The sequence below is a fragment of the Gastrolobium bilobum genome, unplaced genomic scaffold (genome assembly GCF_033153095.1).
Source record: "Gastrolobium bilobum isolate Gb01-03AN ecotype WA unplaced genomic scaffold, APGP_CSIRO_Gbil_v1 utg49603, whole genome shotgun sequence".
NCBI lineage: Eukaryota > Viridiplantae > Streptophyta > Magnoliopsida > Fabales > Fabaceae > Gastrolobium > Gastrolobium bilobum.
Window position 1 is genome coordinate 67,861 of NW_026899458.1, and position 21,685 is coordinate 89,545.

The 21,685-nt window shown below is 33.6% G+C and overlaps 1 protein-coding gene across 1 annotated transcript; it reads left to right on the plus strand.

Moving 5' to 3' along the window:
- The first annotated feature begins 4,847 nt into the window (after positions 1 to 4,847).
- Positions 4,848 to 16,040, plus strand: LOC133290528 (cullin-1-like). The gene is made up of 20 exons (XM_061488617.1): positions 4,848 to 5,030; positions 5,423 to 5,599; positions 5,735 to 5,834; positions 9,370 to 9,555; positions 9,784 to 9,831; positions 9,912 to 10,115; positions 10,206 to 10,283; positions 10,459 to 10,548; positions 10,628 to 10,708; positions 10,826 to 10,888; positions 12,742 to 12,777; positions 12,858 to 12,944; positions 13,016 to 13,165; positions 13,257 to 13,312; positions 14,045 to 14,165; positions 14,265 to 14,426; positions 14,550 to 14,693; positions 14,834 to 15,052; positions 15,159 to 15,326; positions 15,429 to 16,040. Exons 2-20 carry the CDS (start codon positions 5,460 to 5,462, stop codon positions 15,528 to 15,530), a joined length of 2,235 nt encoding a protein of 744 aa, XP_061344601.1. The 5' UTR covers positions 4,848 to 5,030; positions 5,423 to 5,459; the 3' UTR covers positions 15,531 to 16,040.
- Positions 16,041 to 21,685: the final 5,645 nt, after the last annotated feature.

Below are 21,685 nucleotides of genomic sequence, written 5' to 3' on the forward strand. Positions count from 1 at the left end.
TTGGTAGACCATTTCTCCAAAGGACTACTGGCTTCCAAGTTCTCCCATCCACTGTAAGATTAATCATTTTCCCAAGATGCTCCATACAGAGAACAAAAAGGTAAGGTGAAAGAGGATCTCCTTGGCGGATACCTCGAGAAGGAATAAATTCATGAGTCATGCTACCATTCCAAAGAACATTCATTGTTGAAGTTGTAACATAGCACATAACCAGATTTATAAAAGATTATGGAAAACCTACATCAGACAACGTATCTCGAAGGAACACCCAGGCAAGTCTATCGTATGCCTTTTCTAAGTCAACCTTCAGAATCATCCATCCTTTAGCACATTTCTTCTGTCTCATAGAATGCATTATTACTTGAGCAACAATTATATTATCTGAACTTTGTCTCCCTGGCACGAAGCTACACTGATTAAGCATAGTCAGCTTTCCCATAACCTCTCTAACCCTGTTAGCAACAAGTTTAGTAACACACTTATACACCACATTACAAAGGCTTATAGGGCGAAACTGGGAAATCATTTCAGGCCTGTCAATTTTTGGAATAAGATATATCAATGTTTGATTTATGGATCTAACTCTATCTGGATCAGCAAATATATCATTAACTAGGCCAAAACTGCATCTTTCACTATCTCCCATTTTGACTGATAAAATAGAGCATGGAGGCCATCCACTCCAGGAGCTTTATAGGATCCATCCTAAATATTATTGCCTTCACTTCTTCCGCAGATGGGACAAACTTGAGACAGGACAAAGCAAGAGATTCCAAGGAAGGAAACATACCTGTTACAGGAAAATAAGGCTTTAATCCATCATCCTCCATATATAACCTCTCAAAATAATTCACTGCCAATTGAACAAGAGATTCATGGTCAACAATCCAACTTCCATCCTCATCTTTTAACGTATCTATACGGTTTCTTCTTCTTCGAGCAACAGTACAACTGTGAAAAAATATGGAATTACTATCTCCCCACCCCAACCATCTAGCACTAAAACGTTGAAACCAAGTAACTTCTTCCCTAGCCAAAATAGGGTTAAATTCTTCCCAGAGCTTCTTCTGTAACCACTCCAGATAATTATTTTGAGATTGTGCTAATCTATTATCAATTCCTCGCAACCTCGCATAGAGCTCCTTCTTTCTTTTCTGATTTTCTTGGAAAGTCTCACGATGCCAATCAGGGAATCGATACCTGAAACTATTGTTCATATCCTCCCAATTCCTATCTGTTTCCCAACAATCCTCAACGATCAAATTAAAATCATCACTTATCAACCATGCTGCCATAAATCGAAAAGGACGTGGACTATCCAAGTTTCTCTGCAACGGGCCATCCCATAAAAGCAAAGGACAATGATTAGAACCATAGAAATTAAGGTGGCTTAATCTACGATTCGGAAAACCAATATTCCAATCTTCATTAGACAATACCCTATCAAGCCTTTCCTTTAAAACTCCTCTCTGCCATGTAAATCTTGGACCAGTTGCACCAATATCTGAGAGACTACATTTTTCCAAACACTCATTGAAATCACTAATACTCCTCCAATTCGAGACACTACCACCCTCTTTTTCATCCCTACTAAGATAAGCATTAAAATCTCCCATCACCATCCAAGGACCTGTACTATGCTCCTTAATGATTTGTAACTCTGACCAAAGAACCCTTCGCTCCAACAATCTTGGACTTGTGTAAACGAACGTTGCAAGCTCCTCCTTACTACTGTTCTTCCAGAACAAACTGGTATATACATACTGATGGTGATTCGTTAAAATGTTAATTTGGACAGTATCATCATTCCAAAGCAACCAAATACCACTTGAATAACACACAACCTCTGTGTAAAAATAATTATTAAAACCAAGGCTTCTAATGTTACTATATGCTTTCAACCCACTTGACCGGGTTTCCAAAGGGACAAGAATATCTACTCTATGTCTTTGAACAATATATTTTATTAAGGGAATGAAGCCTTCTACAGTTCCAACAGTAAATAAACATAAAAAAACATCTTCATACCAGGACAGGGAACACACGTTCCAATCAGCTCAAACTCGTATAGACACGAGTAGCTCCTAGAGCTTCTAAGCTCTCCCATTCTCCTTCTCCTTTATGAACTTGATCATACCATTTCATAAGTTTTAAAGCATCTATAGGTTTCTCCTTGTTAACATCATCATCTCCTTCTTTTCCTGTTGGATGTGGGTCCAGTGGTTTCCTTTTGCTCAGATTATTCTGCTCAATTAGATTTTTATTTTTTGCCAAACTGCTTTGTGTGGATTCTTGCAATCTAGATCCACCGGCATTCTTCTTGGGTGCAATTTTTTTTAATCTCAAGGCCTTAGAAGAAAGCTTATCTCCACTAAAAGACTTCTTTTTATTGGGCGAGGCCTTATTTTTAGGCCCAATTCTATTTTCTATCTCCTGATATGATCCAATAACACCCTCCTCATGGAACCCATCCTTTAATAAGGAAATGTCTTGATCAGTTTCATTAACCCCCTCATTTGGTGTTTCTTCGACTATAATACTACCTATCATTGTGGAATCCCTTTTGTCCATCTCCATCCCATATCTTTTTTTTTTTTTTTTTGATATCACCATCCCATATCTTTTATTCCCAACACTTTGTGTATCATCCATAACCATAATTGGACCCTCCTCAACATTATTTACTCCTTGATTATTCTTCATAATTGGTGCCAAATTGACATTATCAACATTAAGTTGCATAACTGAACCCTCCGTTTCTTTGATGGTTTCATTTCCTGCAATCAATACCTTTGAATTTCATGGACCCATCTTTGATCGTCTGCCCCTAGATTGGTTCTCATCCAAGCGGACCGTTACACCATGTTCTTTACTTGTATTATCAATGTCCATTACTGCACCCTCCCTACCGTTACTACCATCCTTCAAATCCTGCACAATCACCGCAAATCTGGAGCCAGTTACATTTTTGCTCATTACCTTTCTAACTGTTTCATTAACTGGTTTAATTCCTGCAATAATTCCAATTGAATTCTCTATAACCGCTTTTGGTCGTCTTCCACGAGATGGCCGTTGCACCAGTATCCACCCTCCAAATGGTTCCTCTGTCGCTGTTGTTCTTCCGACTTCCGGTACAACTTTCTTCAGAATGGATTTTCTTTCCTTTGATTGAACTGTTTTCTCAACAACCTCTTCACAAGGAGAATTCAGAGGACAACTATCTTTGCTATGCCCGTACTTTCCACATTTGAAGCAAATGAGATGAAAACCCTCATACCCAACATGAAAAAAGTCCGATTTGCAATTTTGAACTTGGATAAAAAAAACTCATTCTAAGATCTACTTCAACACATATTTGAGCACACCTTGCTCGTTTATTGATCTCCACTCCTCCTGTTTCATTGCCTCTGATTGAATTTTTATCAATTTTTAGTGGCTTCCCAAACATACTTCCTATCTTCCATAAGTGCTGAGACGCATAGAATTCAATTGGTAACCCAGGAATACGAATCTAAATGGCTAGTTTCTTCACCGACTCATCATATGGATCAAATAATGGCCTCTATCTCTGAACGGTGACATAATGATCAGTTACCACCCATGGGCTTACATGTAGGACAAAATTATAGTCTCTTTTATCAGCAAATCGTACTAAGAAATGATCATTTTCTAGAGCAATGAATTCAGTCGTTCCTACCATATTCCACATCTTCTACAACCTAAAGATGAGAAATTTGGCTCATATTTTTTTCCCAGGAGCTTAATGATTAACGAATTCCTCCATCTTTGACAATCCTCCTTATAATCTTTCATACAGAAATTATATGTTGGACAAAACAGATCTTCTTCTCCTTTCTCCTCCTGTATCACCTCCATACAAGCCATAGGATCTTCATCCCTTAGTTGACTAGCCTCCCAACATTCGTCTTCTAGTGTCTTCTGCCTCCATGCTCCATTAAATTGGAATAGAGAATCTTTATAAGAAACTACTATACGCTGCTCTGGTTCTCCATTCACCTTAATTACATCTTTCTCATTTGGTATGATATGCTTCCCTTGATCAAAATCTATAGTTCCAATATTTTCTTTTGGCTTCTTAGTGCTACGCAGTAAAAGATCATCTTCCTCCTTTGACGTCGAAGGTGGATTTTTCTCCCCAGTTGTCGCAAATGTTCCTATCATTCTCTCTCCAAATTCATGTCGCCGTATTTTTGGTTTATAACATTTTTAAACAAGTAATTGCAACATACTTAAATGATTTATTTGTCATTGGTGTTTCTGTTACTACTATTCTATATCTGTATTTGGTGATAATGCTAAAGGAGGTAAATTTTTTACTAATTTTTTTATCTTTATTATTAAAATACTTTTGTTCTTTTATTGATGTCTTACTATACAATGGTCCTAAATAAGCTGTTAAAAATTATAAACAAAAATAAGTTATAAGTATAACTTTCTCCTTTCTCCTTTCTCAAGTATATGAAATAAAATTATCCCCTCACATTATCTACCAGACATCTTACCTAATCTAAACGAATTAGGAAAAAAAAAATCAAAATTAACCTATCTTTAAAATTTTATTTTATCTGTTTTTAAAAGTTAAAATTTGGTTTTCCCAACAACGAGAGGGAAAATATGTATCATTTCGAAGGACACAAAATTATATTATTTTAAGTGAGAGAAAAAGATAAATTATGAGAGAAAAAATTAGTGAATTTTTTTTTAAAAATATCCATTTCATCTTTTTGTAATAATAAAAAAATATAAGGTGTGTAATTTCTTCTCGTAACGAAAAGGATCGAATCGATAATATATTGTCAATTTTTGGTGATTGATTTTCCTTTCTCCTTTTGCTTTTTATTTTCGCCTTTTCCCCTTGTTGCTCGGTGTGTTGTGGTTCGGAGTTCGCTCATCGTCTTCGTCTTCTTCTTCCACCTTCTGGATTTTCCTTTTGCCCCTTCCTTCGTCAACCATATCTAGGGTTTCGCTTCGTCGACCGACGCACGAGCGCGGTTTCTCATCTCTCCTCGGTACGCGACTTTTCTTCGCTTCAATTTTCTTCCTTGATCTGCTTCCCCTCTTCTTCTCTGCTTCCTGCTCAATCTTCGTCTATTTCTGAGCGCCGATGACGGTGCGATGTCATTTCTTTGCTGCGGGATTGCTTAAGAAGCATCGAATTTCAGAATTGGGATGTTGGAGATTGAGTTGTTGTTTTGCTCGTTTAATTGAATTGGGGGAAATTAGGGAATGATTTTTGAAATTTGCGTTGTTCTGGAACACTGTAGGTTTTAGTTCGGGGGGATTAGGGGTGCTGTATACTGTGATTTTGTTTGATTGGAATTTGGAATCTTTTTCATTGTTAGGTTGAACTTTGGAGTTTTTATTTTTTCATATGGGTTTTATGAACATTTTGTTTTTGCAGATTTTGGTGTCTAAGCTTGAAAATTTAGTTTTCCGGCATGTCTATGAGTGAGCGCAAGACTATCGACCTAGAACAAGGATGGGATTTTATGCAAAAGGGCATAATGAAGCTGAAGAAAATTCTAGAAGGGCTGCCTGAGCCTCAGTTCAGTTCTGAGGACTATATGATGCTATACACGTATTCATCTCTGAGATGTTTTGGTTGTTTAGATTTTCAATTCTTAGGAGTTTCATGTATCTAGTTAAATTCGTTGTGCTTTGGTTGATTGAATATTTTCTTTTCGGATCTACTTTTCTTTAAATCGTATTGCAGGACCATATACAATATGTGCACGCAGAAGCCTCCTCATGACTATTCCCAACAACTGTATGACAAGTACAGGGAAGCATTTGAAGAGTACATCATATCAACTGTGAGTAACGCTATTATTTGGATATGATATGGCAACCTGTTTCAGTAATTTTCAAATTCTTTTGGGGACATTATTTAGTGATTACTCCTACTTGGGTAATACTTGATTAAACTACTAGTGTCATATCTAATATTCTTAAATCTATAGCATTGCTATTGACATAGGTTGAACAAGCACAGTGTAATTGGTTTATGATTGTTTCCATTGCTGCAGGAGCACTAGTGCATGATACCAGTTATACTTCTTTTCTTCCTTTTAGGAAAATATATATCATCAACCATGTAGTTTTTAGACGGTAAGGTAGTTCTAAAAGATAAAATTTAAAAAAAAAAAAGGTAGCTTAATTAGTGTTACCTAATTCTTATGAACCCCCTCTCTCCTAAAATCATGTTTTGGGACTTTCCATCCTCAATGTGACTAGAGAATCATAGTTTTAATCAAGACAAACAGTGAATGTTTTGGAAGTGAAGTATGCAGCCCAGCTGCAGCCACAGAACCAAGCACATAACATAGTCAGACAATCGAGGGATATGAGGTATCTGCTCAAGAATAATAAGTGGAAGGTAGAAGCAGTGGTGGGCTGGCCCACATCCACTGACAACGGGGATTAGACTGAGGGAGATGAGCTAGAGCATCATGAACTTGAAGAAGAAAATAGATGAAATCAGGAGGATAAACAAACAATTTTACTTTAATAATTATGGTGCTACTTAAAAATACAAAAATATTACTTCTTAGTTTATGTTTGGATGCTTTAGAGAGAATGGGATAAAATGGAAAGAGAATGGATGGAATGGAAAGCAGTTGTTTTCCCTGTGTTTGGATAATCAATCCCTTTTAACTCTTTAGAGTAACTCAATTAATGGATGAAAAGTTTTCAAAATAACAGTAAAGCTGTTTTTCCTCATTACTCCCACTTTGGAGGGGAATAAAAGGTAGAATTTGAGGGAGATTGTTCTCTCACATTTCCTTCCCATCCATAAATTTTTAAACTTCCAAATAAGGAAGACCATTACTAACTTGGGTGTGGTGAGAAAAATTCACCTAGAAAATCAAAATTCTAATTAATATATGATAGTGACAAATATATATATATATATATATATATATATATATATATATATATATATATATATATATATATATATATATAGGGAAAAACATTTGTCCTTTTAAAGGATCTAATCTTATATCATTTTAGATCCTAACTTCCGCCAATCAACGGTTAGGATTTATTGGGTTTTATTGTGAATTATTAATTAATTAATAAATTTGACCCAATAAATCCTAATCGTTGATTGACGGAAATCAACGGTAGGATCTAAAATGACATAAGGTTAGATCCTTTTAAAAGGACAAATATTTTTCCATATATATATGTATGTATGTGTGTATATATATATATATATTAACATATATACATATATTTAACGTTTCTCCTGGAACAGGAGATAAAGTTATCTCCTACAACCCCAAAACAAGTCGTTTTGGAAAAAAATGCAGGGTATTTTGGTGAAATTTAAGAAACAAGAGGAAAGTAAAATTTCCAAAATACCTTGTATTTTTTTCCTAAACCCTAAACTAATGTCATTTTGGGATTGTTGAAGATAACTTTATCTCCTATTGCAAGAGAAATACTTTTCATATATATAAATCTAGATGCAGGATTGGAGACGGGGGTCTAGGAGAGTGATCAGAGGATTTTGAATCTACTGATTAAGCGCCTCTGCTGATATGATCATTAAGTAGCATATCCCAAACTGATACCCATACTGCATATTTTAGCGAACCACAAATCAGCTCGGCCTGGGTTTTATATTGATGATATGTATTTGATAGGGTTTTGTACAATTCATATCTTCATTTGTTGGCCCAAGAACCGTAGGCTTTTGCAATATGGTTTAGAGTCTATCAAAGTATTACTGCAGGCTCAATTTTCTCAAAATTGGTGTGAGGATGAGTAGTCTAGATTCATCATCCAGCTGAAGTGAAATAATGTTATGGTATAGGCATACCTGCTCTAGGTATTTGTAGCTTTCTCTCAGTGACACCATTTAATGAAACAGTATTCTTCTTTCATGTTCGAAAGTTATAGTTCATTATTTGTACAGTAATCAGTTTCAAACTGAATCTTTCCTCTTGAAGATACTACTTGGTCCCCATTTTCTAGTATATATAATGATAAACAATTCTTATCTGGTTTTGAACTACTAATGTAAAAAAATGAACTACCTGGAGAGCGACTTCATGTAGTGTGTTAATCTAAACTGCTAATAAGTCATGTCCTGTAATACATTAATTTGCCAAGTAGGAACACCAGCTACGTTTGATAAAGTAATTAGCAATATAGCTTTGATTTTTATGTGAGGTGGTCCATATGCTACGTTTGATAAAGTAATTAGCAATATAGCTTTGATTTTTATGTGAGGTGGTCCATTTGCTGCAGTTATCTTTAATTCTTTATAGACCTTTGAGAAAATGGTATCCACTTCAAGAAATACAAGTGCCAATTAAAACTATCTCCATGTCAAATTAGCAGAAAAACAAAAAAGAAAGTTTAGAGATCTGTGTGACTTCCTTATTACGATCTGCTGTATGCAATGTTCATATAATTATAAAGCATAAAATAATATTTTTTTTTAGCAAATATTGAGATTACAAAGGTTAACCCTTCAAAATTGATAGTGAAATCATTTAATTTACTAAAAAGGATTCTGCTCTGGTGGTGTAGCTACTTGTGATTGTCTCATTAGTTTGAGATCTCTCTCTCTATGTGTGTGTGTGTGTGTGTGTGATGAGTGTTTTTTATATGGAGTCAATATGCTTATCTTATAAGTTATTACCAATATGGTTGAAGGAATTCTCAAAGGATGATAGGTCCTTTTCATATAAGGTACCGTCGTTTTTCCAACTTCCTAAAAGCAAAATCTGGTTGACACAAAAATATTATATTTTCAAAATCAATATGATAAGTGACATATTCTATGAGGAATTTTTTTTTTTTTAGGTTGTATGTGTGTGGGGGAGGGTTTGTGTCATGTGAATCACTTAATTTAATGTACATTTTAGCCATAAATTTTTTAGAAGTTTGTTTTCAATTATTTTGATGGTTTTATAATATGGATATGTATGGGAACTAGGGGGCCTAAACCTTTTAAAGTCTACACTAAGAGGTCTAAATAAATAAATGATTATGGGGTTAATTTATATATTAGTTTGGCAGAATGTATTTAGTCAGTCATTGTATTGGTATTTATTATTTAAGCAGTGTGTTGTTAAGACAGTTTGACAGTTCATGTTAGAAGTTAAGGCTGTGAAGAATTTCTCTGAGAAGGAGAAAGCTCCTTCGGAGGGAATATCTGTTGCATTGTGTATTATTTGATTAAATTATTAGTGTGTTGTATTCTTTTACCTTTTATTGCTCTCTCTATCTTGTATTCAGTCTGAATAACAATCCAGGGTTGTAACATTTTATCTGTAACTAATTTTTTTCTTACTATTCTTTTCATAAAGTATAATCACTTTTCTGGTTCAGGTATTACCTTCTTTGAAAGAGAAGCATGATGAATTTATGTTGAGAGAGCTTGTGAAGAGGTGGGCAAACCATAAAATAATGGTTAGGTGGCTTTCTCGTTTCTTTCACTATTTGGATCGTTACTTTATTGCTCGGAGGACACTTCCACCGCTTAATGAAGTTGGGTTGACTTGCTTTCGTGACTTGGTAACTTTACAATGTACCTTAAATGATGTAATATTGCACATTTACAACTGAGCCATAGATGATACTGTGTCTAAACTTTCTATTTGTTATTGTTGTTCATGTCATGACTCACAAATTAAGACTAGTTTTGAAGTGCTACTGCTAAACTAGGTTGCTTTCATATTAACATCATTTCATTTTAATGCTGTTTCATTGCAAGATAAATGTATGGGGTTTTATTATTTCCAGGTTTACAAGGAACTAAATGGGAAAGTGAGAGATGCAGTAATTTCTCTTGTATGTTTTTTCTTCCTTATTATACAAGATTTTCAATGTTTACAAATATAGATTAATTAACCTATCCCTTTTGTTCAAAGATTGATCAAGAACGTGAAGGAGAGCAGATTGATCGAGCTCTATTGAAGAATGTATTAGATATATTTGTTGAAATTGGAATGGGGCAAATGGATCACTATGAGAATGACTTTGAAACTGCCATGCTCAAAGACACTTCTGATTATTATTTTAAAAAGGCTTCAAATTGGATCCTAGAAGATTCTTGTCCTGATTATATGCTCAAGGTATTATTTCGTTGTGGTGATTAATATAATTATATTTCTTCATTTACATTACTGTATATCTTTTATTTGATATTGTGTTTTTCATTACAGGCTGAAGAGTGCTTAAAACGGGAGAAAGATAGGGTTTCTAATTACTTGCACTCTAGTAGTGAGCCAAAGTTATTAGAGGTTTGTTCTTTATTTTTGCTACTGTTTCAGCTATTTTGTCTTCTAATGTGTTGAATGGAGTATTGCATGACAACTAAAAGAAAACAATTATGAAGTTTATTGTTTCCTATGGTTTCATTGTTTAGTTTCTGAACATGTCTGCCTTTTTTTCTCTTTTGGAAATTTGCCCTTTTAGAAAGTTCAACATGAGCTGTTATCCGTGTATGCAAACCAACTCCTTGAAAAAGAGCATTCTGGATGTCATGCATTACTTAGAGATGACAAGGTACTATTTAGATTTATCCTACTTATGATGCTTACAAGTTTTTTTAAACTTCATCTCATGTTTTCCTTTAATTGCCAAGGTTGACGACTTGTCAAGGATGTTCAGGCTCTTTTCTAAAATACCACGAGGCTTAGATCCTGTTTCCAGTATATTTAAGCAGGTTGTGACACCGAAACTTTATTTTATGATTTTCCTCCCTTTAGTGTGTGTCAGTTATTGGGGTCTTCCATTTTTTATGGCTTGATTATGAGATGCTTTCTCTCCTTCCACAACACAGCATGTTACTGCCGAAGGTATGGCATTGGTGAAGTTGGCTGAAGATGCAGCAAGTAACAAAAAGGTATTTTTCCTTAGTTTTTTTATTTATTTATTATATATATATTTTTTTATTTGTATTTTTTTTCTTATTTATTTTTTATTTTTCCTGATTTACTCTTGCTCTTGCTTTTATTTGGGTTAATCGACCGTTGACCCCAGCTACTTTGGGATAAAAGTGATATTGATGTTGATTTTATATATATATATTTTCTTATTTATTATCTATTTATTTTAATATGTTCTTGCTTTTATATGGGTTTGTCGATTGCAACTAGTTTGGGATAAGATAAAGGTGATGTGTTTACCGAAAAAAAAAAAAAAGATAAAGGTGATGTTGATTTGTATTTTAGTTTTTCTTATTTCTGGTTGGGACAGTTATTTTCTCTATTGCAATAATTGAGGAAAGAATAGTATGCTTTAATATGCATGGTTTTCAATCCTAAGTCTTAGTATTGAAGTCTGTTGAAAATTGTTTGTCAATAGTGGACTGTTTTTACAAAACAAATAATAAGATGAAATGATAATTTCCAACTTAGGTGGACGTTACCCTTCAAGTTCAGGTATCATGTCGTGGAAATGGTTCTCTTCAATGTATTTATGAAACATTCTGTGTTCTGATGCTAAGAGAATGTAAAAGGGATTTCAAACAGTTTATTTTGAATATACATTTCCAACTAAAGAAGTGCAGATTAGTTTTTATAACTTGGAAATGTGTTTAGAAGTATTTTCTACACAGACAGTTGGGGACAGTGACCATTGTGCCACGTTTGGCAAAAAAATTAACCGGACTGTCACGCCAACAGTAAATTTTGCCAAAATGCGACGCGGCATATTTCGCTACACTGTGTAGCGAAATATGTTCGCATGTAATTCGCTACACAGTGTAGCGAAATATGCCACGTCTGAAGCAAAAAGTGCCATGTGTCAAAATTGCTGAAATTCGCTACCCTATGTAGCGAATTTCAACAATTTTGAGAATGGCACTTTTTGCTTGTGAGGTTTCTGACGTGGCATATTTCGCTACACTGTGTCGCGAATTACTTGCAACATATTTCGCTACACACTGTAGCGAAATATGCCGCGTGGCATTTTGGCAAAATTTACTGTTGGCGTGGCAGTCTGGTAAATTTTTTTTACAAACGTGGCAAAATGGTCACTCTCCCCAGACAGTTGAGCCATGAATATGACTTATTTGCCTATCTTAACAGTGTATGAAAATTAGTTTTATTGCTGGAGGATGTGCCACATGACAGGATGGAGAAACAATCTGGATTTTTGTATATACCTAAAAATCAATAGAGCTCAGAAGTGTTGAGAAAAACTGTAACTGCTATTACCAATCAAAACAACAATAAAGATCATAATAGTAATAATTATATTATTAAAATATATCTTGTGTTTCTATTTAGAGGATATTTTGTCAGTATTCTGCAATCATTCAAAAACTTGTACGAGTTTACAATTTAATGAATTTGAAGCATAATTAATCATTATGGCTCGGAAAATAAAAGAAAGGTATAAAGCTGATATTCCTCATCAAGAGAAAACCTGAGATATCATCTCATAAAATTCCAAAGTGACTTGATAAATACGTGTTTTGAGCCATACCGCTGTTACCAAATAGTTCAGTAGTTCTCCTTCTTCCCCTCTTCTTTTGTATTTTGTAAATTTGCTATGAAGTTGATGTCACTATTATTCGTCTATGTATATAGTATTAGTAGGTTGCTCATGATTTCAAGTTGCTTTATAGAAAAGCTGTTGTCTCAATCTCATTTTATGAGCAATTTTCTTACTGATCAAGTTGTGATTGATGCCATTCTTTTTTAGCCATTGATGCTGACCTTTCTGTTTTCTTTTAAATGAAAATGTCTACAGGCAGAGAAAAAGGATATTATTGGTTTACAGGAGCAGGTAATCTCCAGACTTTCTAATTTTATAATCTAACTGCATTTTATTCATTTGTGAAAACTTAAATTGGTCTCTTTCTTCAGGTTTTTGTTCGGAAGGTGATTGAGCTGCATGACAAGTACCTGGCATATGTGAACGATTGTTTCCAAAATCATACTCTTTTCCACAAGGTTATTATCGTAGGATGACTTTGAAATTGTTATGTTGATTAATATGTTATCTGAAAGTTTTGATCCTGCAGGCTCTTAAGGAGGCTTTTGAGATCTTTTGCAACAAGGGTGTTGCTGGAAGCTCAAGTGCAGAACTGCTTGCCACTTTTTGTGATAATATTCTTAAGAAAGGAGGAAGTGAAAAATTGAGCGATGAAGCAATTGAAGAAACTCTTGAAAAGGTCTGTAATTCATCAGTCTAAATGTAGCATGTGCTTTTATAAATTTGATGCTTGTGGTTTTAAATCAAGGTTTCTTTTGGTCCATTTACAGGTTGTCAAGTTGCTCGCCTATATCAGCGACAAAGATTTGTTTGCTGAATTCTATAGGTAAAACAGCATAGATATTCAATAAATACAGAAGCATTTCTATACTCTACATGAGTCTGTATACAAAGTTTCTTTGTCCCTTTCCAGCGTAATCCCAGACGCAGTCAAATAGACGGACACTACAGTAGTAGTGGCGTGAAAGGACTATCATTTCAATATTTATTAATTCCTTTTCACTACTAGAATTTTTCCTTGAATCCGAGATGAAAAGATGTATTTACAAATTACAACGTCTTTGTGAACAAACCTCCTGATGCTTAGAATTGAATTTAGTGTCAAATAAGTCTCATGAGTCCCTTACCCCCGCTTGCTTCTGCTGGAATAAAAATTCCTAGTTTTCTATCAACAAAATGGAATACACTATTTCAATTCTCTTGTCAATCAGGCCACGCCTGGATTTGAACAGGGGAAAATATATGTGATGATCGTTTGGTTAGAAGTGTTTGCCAAATAATTGGTTGATAATGCTTCTCAAGGGTGCTTCTTTTTTTGGCTTTGGCCTTTTGCGTATTGGTTGCTTTACATGCATTGCAGTTTGTTTGGTGTATTTTATGTTTACAGAAAACTTAGTTGAATCTTATGACATAATGAATGATATAGTTGTAGTCTATCATTGAAGTGCAGTTATCTGTGGCTATTTTTTAGTATCAAAATTACTCTTTTTGTTCTTTTTTGGCTAATGTATGATGCTTTCAAAAATAGTTACACATGTTCTTGCCTGATTGCTTGCAGGAAGAAGCTTGCTCGAAGGCTTCTTTTTGACAAGAGTGCCAATGATGACCATGAGAGAAGTATTTTGACAAAATTGAAGCAACAATGTGGTGGTCAGTTTACCTCTAAGATGGAGGGAATGGTCAGTCTTCTCAAGTCTTTGTGAATGAAGCTGATATACTACATTTAACTACTTTGGTAGAATGACGAAAGAACGTTTAATTCTTGTGGATTCTACCAGGTTACAGATTTGACGCTGGCAAAGGAGAACCAAACAAGCTTTGAGGAGTATTTAAGCAATAATCCTAATGCAGATCCCGGAATTGACTTGACGGTTACAGTTCTGACTACCGGCTTCTGGCCTAGTTACAAATCTTTTGACCTCAATCTTCCAGCAGAAATGGTATATGTGGATTTTGTTGATAGTAACTGTCTGCAACTTATTGCCGAGTGTTTGATACTGTGCAAACTTAGATTTAGTTCATTTTGGTTTACGATTAACACCTTTCTCTTTTATTTGTTTTAGGTTAAGTGTGTTGAAGTCTTCAAGGAATTTTATCAAACAAAAACTAAGCACAGAAAACTTACTTGGATTTATTCCTTGGGCACCTGCAATTTAAGTGGGAAATTTGAACCAAAAACTATGGAGCTGATTGTGACAACTTACCAGGTTATATTTCTCACCACATGCTTGTTATGTGTAGAAGTGTATCTGTTATGTTCCACTCCTTCATTTTTCATTATTGTGTTGTTCGCAGACTCTTATGGTTTTTCTCTACTTACCCAATGATGTTTCTTGCTTTTCAATAGGCTTCGGCGTTGCTTCTTTTTAATTCCTCCGATAGACTGAGTTATTCAGAGATAATGACCCAGTTAAACTTATCTGATGATGATGTTATTAGACTGCTCCACTCCTTGTCATGTGCCAAGTACAAGATTCTTAACAAGGAACCAAACACGAAAACAGTATCTTCTACTGATTATTTTGAATTTAATTCAAAATTTACAGATAAAATGAGGAGGATCAAGGTACAATTATCTTAAAAATTTTGTTTTATTCTATTCTCTATTTCTATTTGCTTAGTTATCATAGTGTCAATATTTAGTTTACTGACTGTCATAATTCATCATGTAGATTCCTCTTCCTCCTCTGGATGAGAAGAAAAAAGTAATCGAGGATGTTGACAAAGACAGAAGATATGCTATTGATGCCTCAATTGTGCGTATTATGAAGAGTCGGAAAGTTTTAAATTACCAACAGTTAGTTATGGAGTGTGTTGAGCAGTTAGGTCGCATGTTTAAGGTTCGTATTTCGCCCTTTTTCTAGCATAATGTGCTCTCTCTGTCTTTTTTTTTTTTTTTCTCAAATCCTGAATTGTTGATATGGAATAATGTATTTGCCCAGCCTGATGTCAAGGCAATTAAGAAGCGAATTGAAGATTTGATCTCTCGAGACTACTTGGAAAGAGACAAAGATAATGCAAATTTGTTCAGGTACTTGGCATGATGTGGTCTTGACGATTTTGCAAATGAAGTGGTTACTGCAGTTGTTGAAAAAGCAAAACGAGAGGATCATATTTGAACGCGCAAAAAAATCAGTTCCTCTTTATAACTTCCTTGATGGGAGGAGCTGCAAGTGTTTGTACATTTTGCCTCCATATCCAGGTATGGACTACTACCGTAGATGTGTGCTCATGTTGGAGAAGTTGTAATCAATTTCGTAAGTAGGTCCAGACCTTAAGTTTTTCTTCCTTGATTGCTGCAGTTCCATCTGGTGACTTAGTTGATGCCTGTCTGTTAATTATTTCTCCCTCCCCATAAAGGAAATTGGAATTCTGTAACTCTAGTTTCAGTGGAATTGTATTTTTGGTATCTCCTTATTTTATTTTTCTTCCGGTGAATGCTTTATATAATGCTGAGGGAATGGATCTCTACTTTGCGTTCCCATCTCGGAATGTTTGTGTCTCGTGCGAAGAAAATAACTATAATGAGATTATCCTCTTAAATAATATATATATTTTGTGCAAACCTCGAAATTCTAAATATTGCCACCCTTTTTATTATGTAGTAATGTATAGTTAATATTTTGGCTGAAAATTGAAAATCGATCGAATCTCTTACTTGCATGACAGTTTACGTAATTAATGAATTAAAGACGCAAAATACAAGTGTGATTAATGCCTAATAATGAGCGAAATTAATGATGATGTAAGACTTATGCTGATGCCTTCGATATATGTATTATTATTTGTTATTATATAACCCCTCTCAAAAAATATGTAGTGTTTTATTTGTTGGTATAACTTTATTTTATTTTTTTTGGAAATAAGGATAACTTTATGTAGTTTATCATTTGACTCTCGGTGCTTATAAATTTGTTATTTAGACTATTAACCCCTTGTGGTTTCAAAGTATCATGCATATTGTATATTCATTTATGGTTATGAAAATATATCCTTTAGACACTTTGTGGTCTTTTGCGCATGCTCACACACATATATGTATATTCATTGTGGTTATAAAAATATATCACTTAGACACTGTGCTTTACACACATATATACTCATTGTAGTTATAAAAATGTATCACTTAGACACTTTGTGATTTTTTGCGCGCGCTCACACATACACACATACATTTGAATAAATGTATTATATAGGCGTTTGATTCATGATAAAAATAAATATTTTATTTTATTTTATTTGAATTAAATTCATTAGATGATATATATTTAAATCTTGTGGTCTTATATTTTTATCGTAAAAATAAATTTAAGTTAAATATTATTTTATTTTATCTAATATTGTTATAAGGGATAAGTTATTCTGCCTATTTTTGTCTACCCTTCTTAATATCGTTAGATTACAATCTCTTCCAACGGTGAAAATTTGCAAAATAAAATAAACCCTTATTTTTCTCTTTTTCCTTGTTGCCTCCCACACTTTTTCTCTTTCCTCCCCTTTCTCTCTATTGGATTTTCTTCATTTTGTCGTTCGAATTATGGGGAATTACTGGTTTTCGACATAATAAAACAAATTATGGAAATGAATTTTGGAGATTTTGAAAATTTTCATATCATTTTTGTTTCTAATTTAGCTTATTGGATATATTTTTGAACCTTCGGATGAACTTCTCTTGAAAATTGGGATTTTTTTCGCCGTCGGAAAGAGGTAAAGGGTCACTGTTGATTACAAAAGAGTCAAATCAAATTGAAAAAAGAGGATGTAATTGAAGCTGTGTAGGTTCTGATTCGGAGCTTAGTGCTGGCATATTCAAGACAAACTTAGGAATTTTGCCTTGAAATTCATTTTGTGTTAACTTGGAGTACGACACACTGCATCCACCAACCCATTGTTAATTTTAGAAATCAAAACCAAAATCAAAATTAGCGGTGGTACGTGCAATAAAGAGAAAGGGGAGGAGAAAGAAAGGATGTGAGAGGCAGTCAAGAGAAGTAAAGGAAAAAAATGATTTATTTTATACAGTAAATCTTCATCATTGGATGATATTGTAATCTAATGGTGTTGAGAGAGGTAGACAAAGGTAAGCAGAAAAACATATCACTTGTTATAATATGTTAAAATAATTTAACCTAAATAATTTTTTTACTAATATGTCTTTAATTTATCTTGAATAATATTCTTAATTTTAAATATATATTTTTACATAAATAAATAAAAAATTGAGATGATTTTTAAAATAATTTCAAAATAAAAAACTTTTATTTTTTAATTTAATCATTAATAATTAATTTTATTAAAATTTTATATGATAACATCATAAAACTATATAATAAAAGTTATAAAATTAAAGAATTTTATATTTATAATGTAACACTCATTCTAGAACCGGTTTGTTAACATTACGTATGACATTAAGCGCAGTTACAATCACATTAATTCAATTAAATTACAGATGAATTTTTTCCTTTTTGTTAACAAACGTTTCTATTTAAAATTAATTTTGTAATTAAAATAATTCCACAAATTATAATCATAAATTAAAAAATATGTGGAACACTTAATGTTTATGTAATTAAGCCCTACGTTCCACAAAGTGCTAAGTAATCCCTTTAACCAACAAGGCTTAACACTCATTTTATTCATGTTCAACACTAAATCGTCTTAACTTTTTATTACATTGAGAATTCTCTACTTCCTCTATGATTCTCACCTCCTACTATGTTATAGGTCTCTTTGTTAGCTTTGCGTGAGTTCAAACCGCACTCAATTTGGAGCACCATAGCTCAAGTTATGAATTTTCTAAGAAAATGGTGAAATTGAAGCCAACTGTGGGATGTTGCTAGTAGCGCCAGCCTGGCGCTAGAAGCGCCACGAAGCGAAATTTCATCTATTTTATGGGCTTGTGGCACCAACTTGGCGCCAACAGTTCCTAGGACATATTATTATTCTGTTTGAAAGCGCCACCATGGTGCCAGAAGCGCTGCGGGACAAAGGACAGACACCAGAACAGGGAATTAGAACCTGCTTGGGTATTTCACTCATAACTTGGTTTATACTTATCTAATTGACACAATCTTGGTCTCGTTGGAAAGCTAAGAGAAAGATCTATAACTTTCATGATTACCAAAGGATCCAATTCTCTCATATAGGATATAAAAAATGGCCCACAAGACAGGATATATTTATATTTAAATTGATTCCCAACCAAATGTTTTCTTTCACCTAATTGACATTGTATAACTACTACAATATATAACCCTTGCCATTTCTAGGCTCACATGATTTCAAAATATGCTTGAAAGCCTTTTCATCATATATTAGCATATAATTACGTCATATTCAATATACCAAATACCTTAAGGGGGCGTTTGGTTGAGGAGAAATTTTTTGAATACTAGAAAAATGTAATTGATAGGGAAATGGTTGGAAAGTGAGTTTGGTAGGAAAATGTAAAAAAGTTGTTTGGTTGGAAAAAATTTTACCAGGCAAATTAGGTAAGATTTATAAAGTCTATGTTTGGTTTGAGGTAAAATATAGATGGAGAAATAACTTCAAATTACAAATATAACCCCATAAAAAAGTGAAACCTTGGCACTTTAAATGAGGGTATTTAAGTCTACTAGTGAGTTGCTCTTTTGCCATTTAGCTAGCTAAATGTAAAATATGACCTTTAAGTTATCTTTCTAAATAGCAACTTTGCGTTGCTTTCTATGAACAAATAAGGAATGCTATGCAAATACAATACCTAGGAAAATTTTGTAAAACCTTCTACCAAACATTGCTTTCTTACTTTGCCAATTTGATTTGCATAGGTAAATTTTAAGAAATCTTCAACCAAACACCACTTAAGTACACAATCATGAAACTTAGCTGCAAAACACTATGATCAAATCCTTGACTCCCCTAACAACATGAGATACCAAGGGAACTGAGCATAGGCTAAGTCCACTGAATACATCAAAATATACAATGGCTCTCAAATGTGCATCCTATACATGTTTTTCTATCCAAAAGCATAAGATACATCAAAATATAAATATATGTGAGGTATATCAAGATAGTCAATATCACATTCTATCACATGCCAATCTACTCAGGCTTCTTGCCCCGTGCTCAGCTTGCATAATCCATACTAGTACCTGAAAGGGGGTCCCCGCAACACGGGATGAGATTGATATCTAACAAACTAGGGGCCCTTGGATCTCCACCCCAAATTTCACTTCAGGCATAAAAGTATAACATTATAACAATAAAACATATAAACATATATCAATGTAATGTGTGCAAATATGAACTCCTAGCCAGAGATCTACAATGTATACATTACACAAGGAAGCAATCATCTTGCAACATATCATGCATAAAGAAACAACTGTCTTATGCCTCCCACAAGAAATCAATTGTCTTGTGTGGCACACAAAACAACATACATAAAATGTCATAACTCACAATTCATGCAATTACATATACCATAGTCCCCTCAGGACTTGGTGGAACAATAAAGGGATAAATCCCAACATCCGAAAGCTTACCTGTAAAGCTCCAACCAATGTTCTCCTTCACAACCAAAGAAAATCCACAACTAGCTTTATTCCAAAGCCTCAACAATCACTAACTTACCAAATAACAACCTACTTGACAAGATAAGTTTGCAATCAACTAAATTGTCTACAACATAATCCATCAATTTGCAAACCAAGTGAATATGGCAACATTCACCAACAACATAAGGTAGTCTACACAAAATTTCACAAATTTTGGAACTCACCTACACTTGAATAATTCAAGTAACCAAGTCTAACTCTGTTGTATCACCCATGGCTTGATCCAACAACAATAGCTCATTAATTTCCAACCTAGAAACATACTTGAACACCATCAATTTAAGCCAACCAATCAACATTGCTTGGAACACAAGAAATCACCCAACATAGGCATCAAATTTTCAAAAATGATGTAGGTGACCAAAATGGTTTTCCAAACACATATTCACCATTAAAAACATAATCTAAACACTTTTTCCAACATGGTCTAAGCCTCAATCATACTCTATCATGCTCATTCAAAGACTCATTTTCATAAAAAAACTTAGAAATGCAAATGTTCATAAAACTCAATGAAAGTGAGATTTCTAAACATTAACTTACCTAGAATCATCTCAAAAGTGCTCTCCAACCCTTATTTCAAGCTAAGCACTACTCCAAGTTATGCATGGGCATCACCTTCCTTTCAAGTCTTCTCTCTAACATACTTGTTTTTAAGAAAATCTAGATTATAGGTTTTGTTTGTCTAGAGATTTTGTGCAATATTGATTCCAAGCACTTGGCAAATGGATGACCACAACTCAAATGACAATTTCAAGCTATCTACCATGGGGTTTCGGTTTTCACGACCACAAAGTATCTTCTTGCCTAATGACCATTGTATCCTTCCTTCGAATTTAAGTTTTAATACTATAATAACAATAAATAATGTCCCACAATATTATTTTACGCTTCCGGATGTAATTCGGCTAATTATCCTTTTACCTCAAAATTCTCACTAATTGCACTTTTACTCAAAAGTGACTCTAATTCATTTAATTAAGTCTTTTACCTAATTAAACTCAATAATGCATGATTAAATATTTAATCACAAATACCACTCCACATTGATTGAACTAAATTTTCTCACTTATTTTATCTACAATGTGCTTTATTAATATTTAATCCAATCCTTTGTATTAAATTTCTCACTTAATTAATCTGAATTATATATGATTAAATAGTTAATATCATATATTAGACATATATATTACAAATCAGTGTCTAAGTGATATATTTTTGTTACTAAGATGGGCATAAGTGAATGTTTGAAATCACATTGGTTAAATGATAAATTTATTCATCAACAATAAGTATGAATGATAAGTTTGAAACCACCGGGGTTAAGAGATATACCATTAAATCATAAAGAGTGAAAATAAAGTTTTCCTTTTTTTGGCATTTTTCAAAAATAAAGGGTTTAACGTTTCCTACATATACATAAAAGTGTATGGGGTCCATGTGGGCTCATATAAGAAGAAGAAAGAAAAAAAAATAAGTTTTATATATTTTTATGTTTATATAGGAGATAAATTTATCTCCTACAATATGACAAACATTAAACTCAAAAATAAATAATTGTTTATCCCGGTCAAAAAATAATAATTCATAAATTG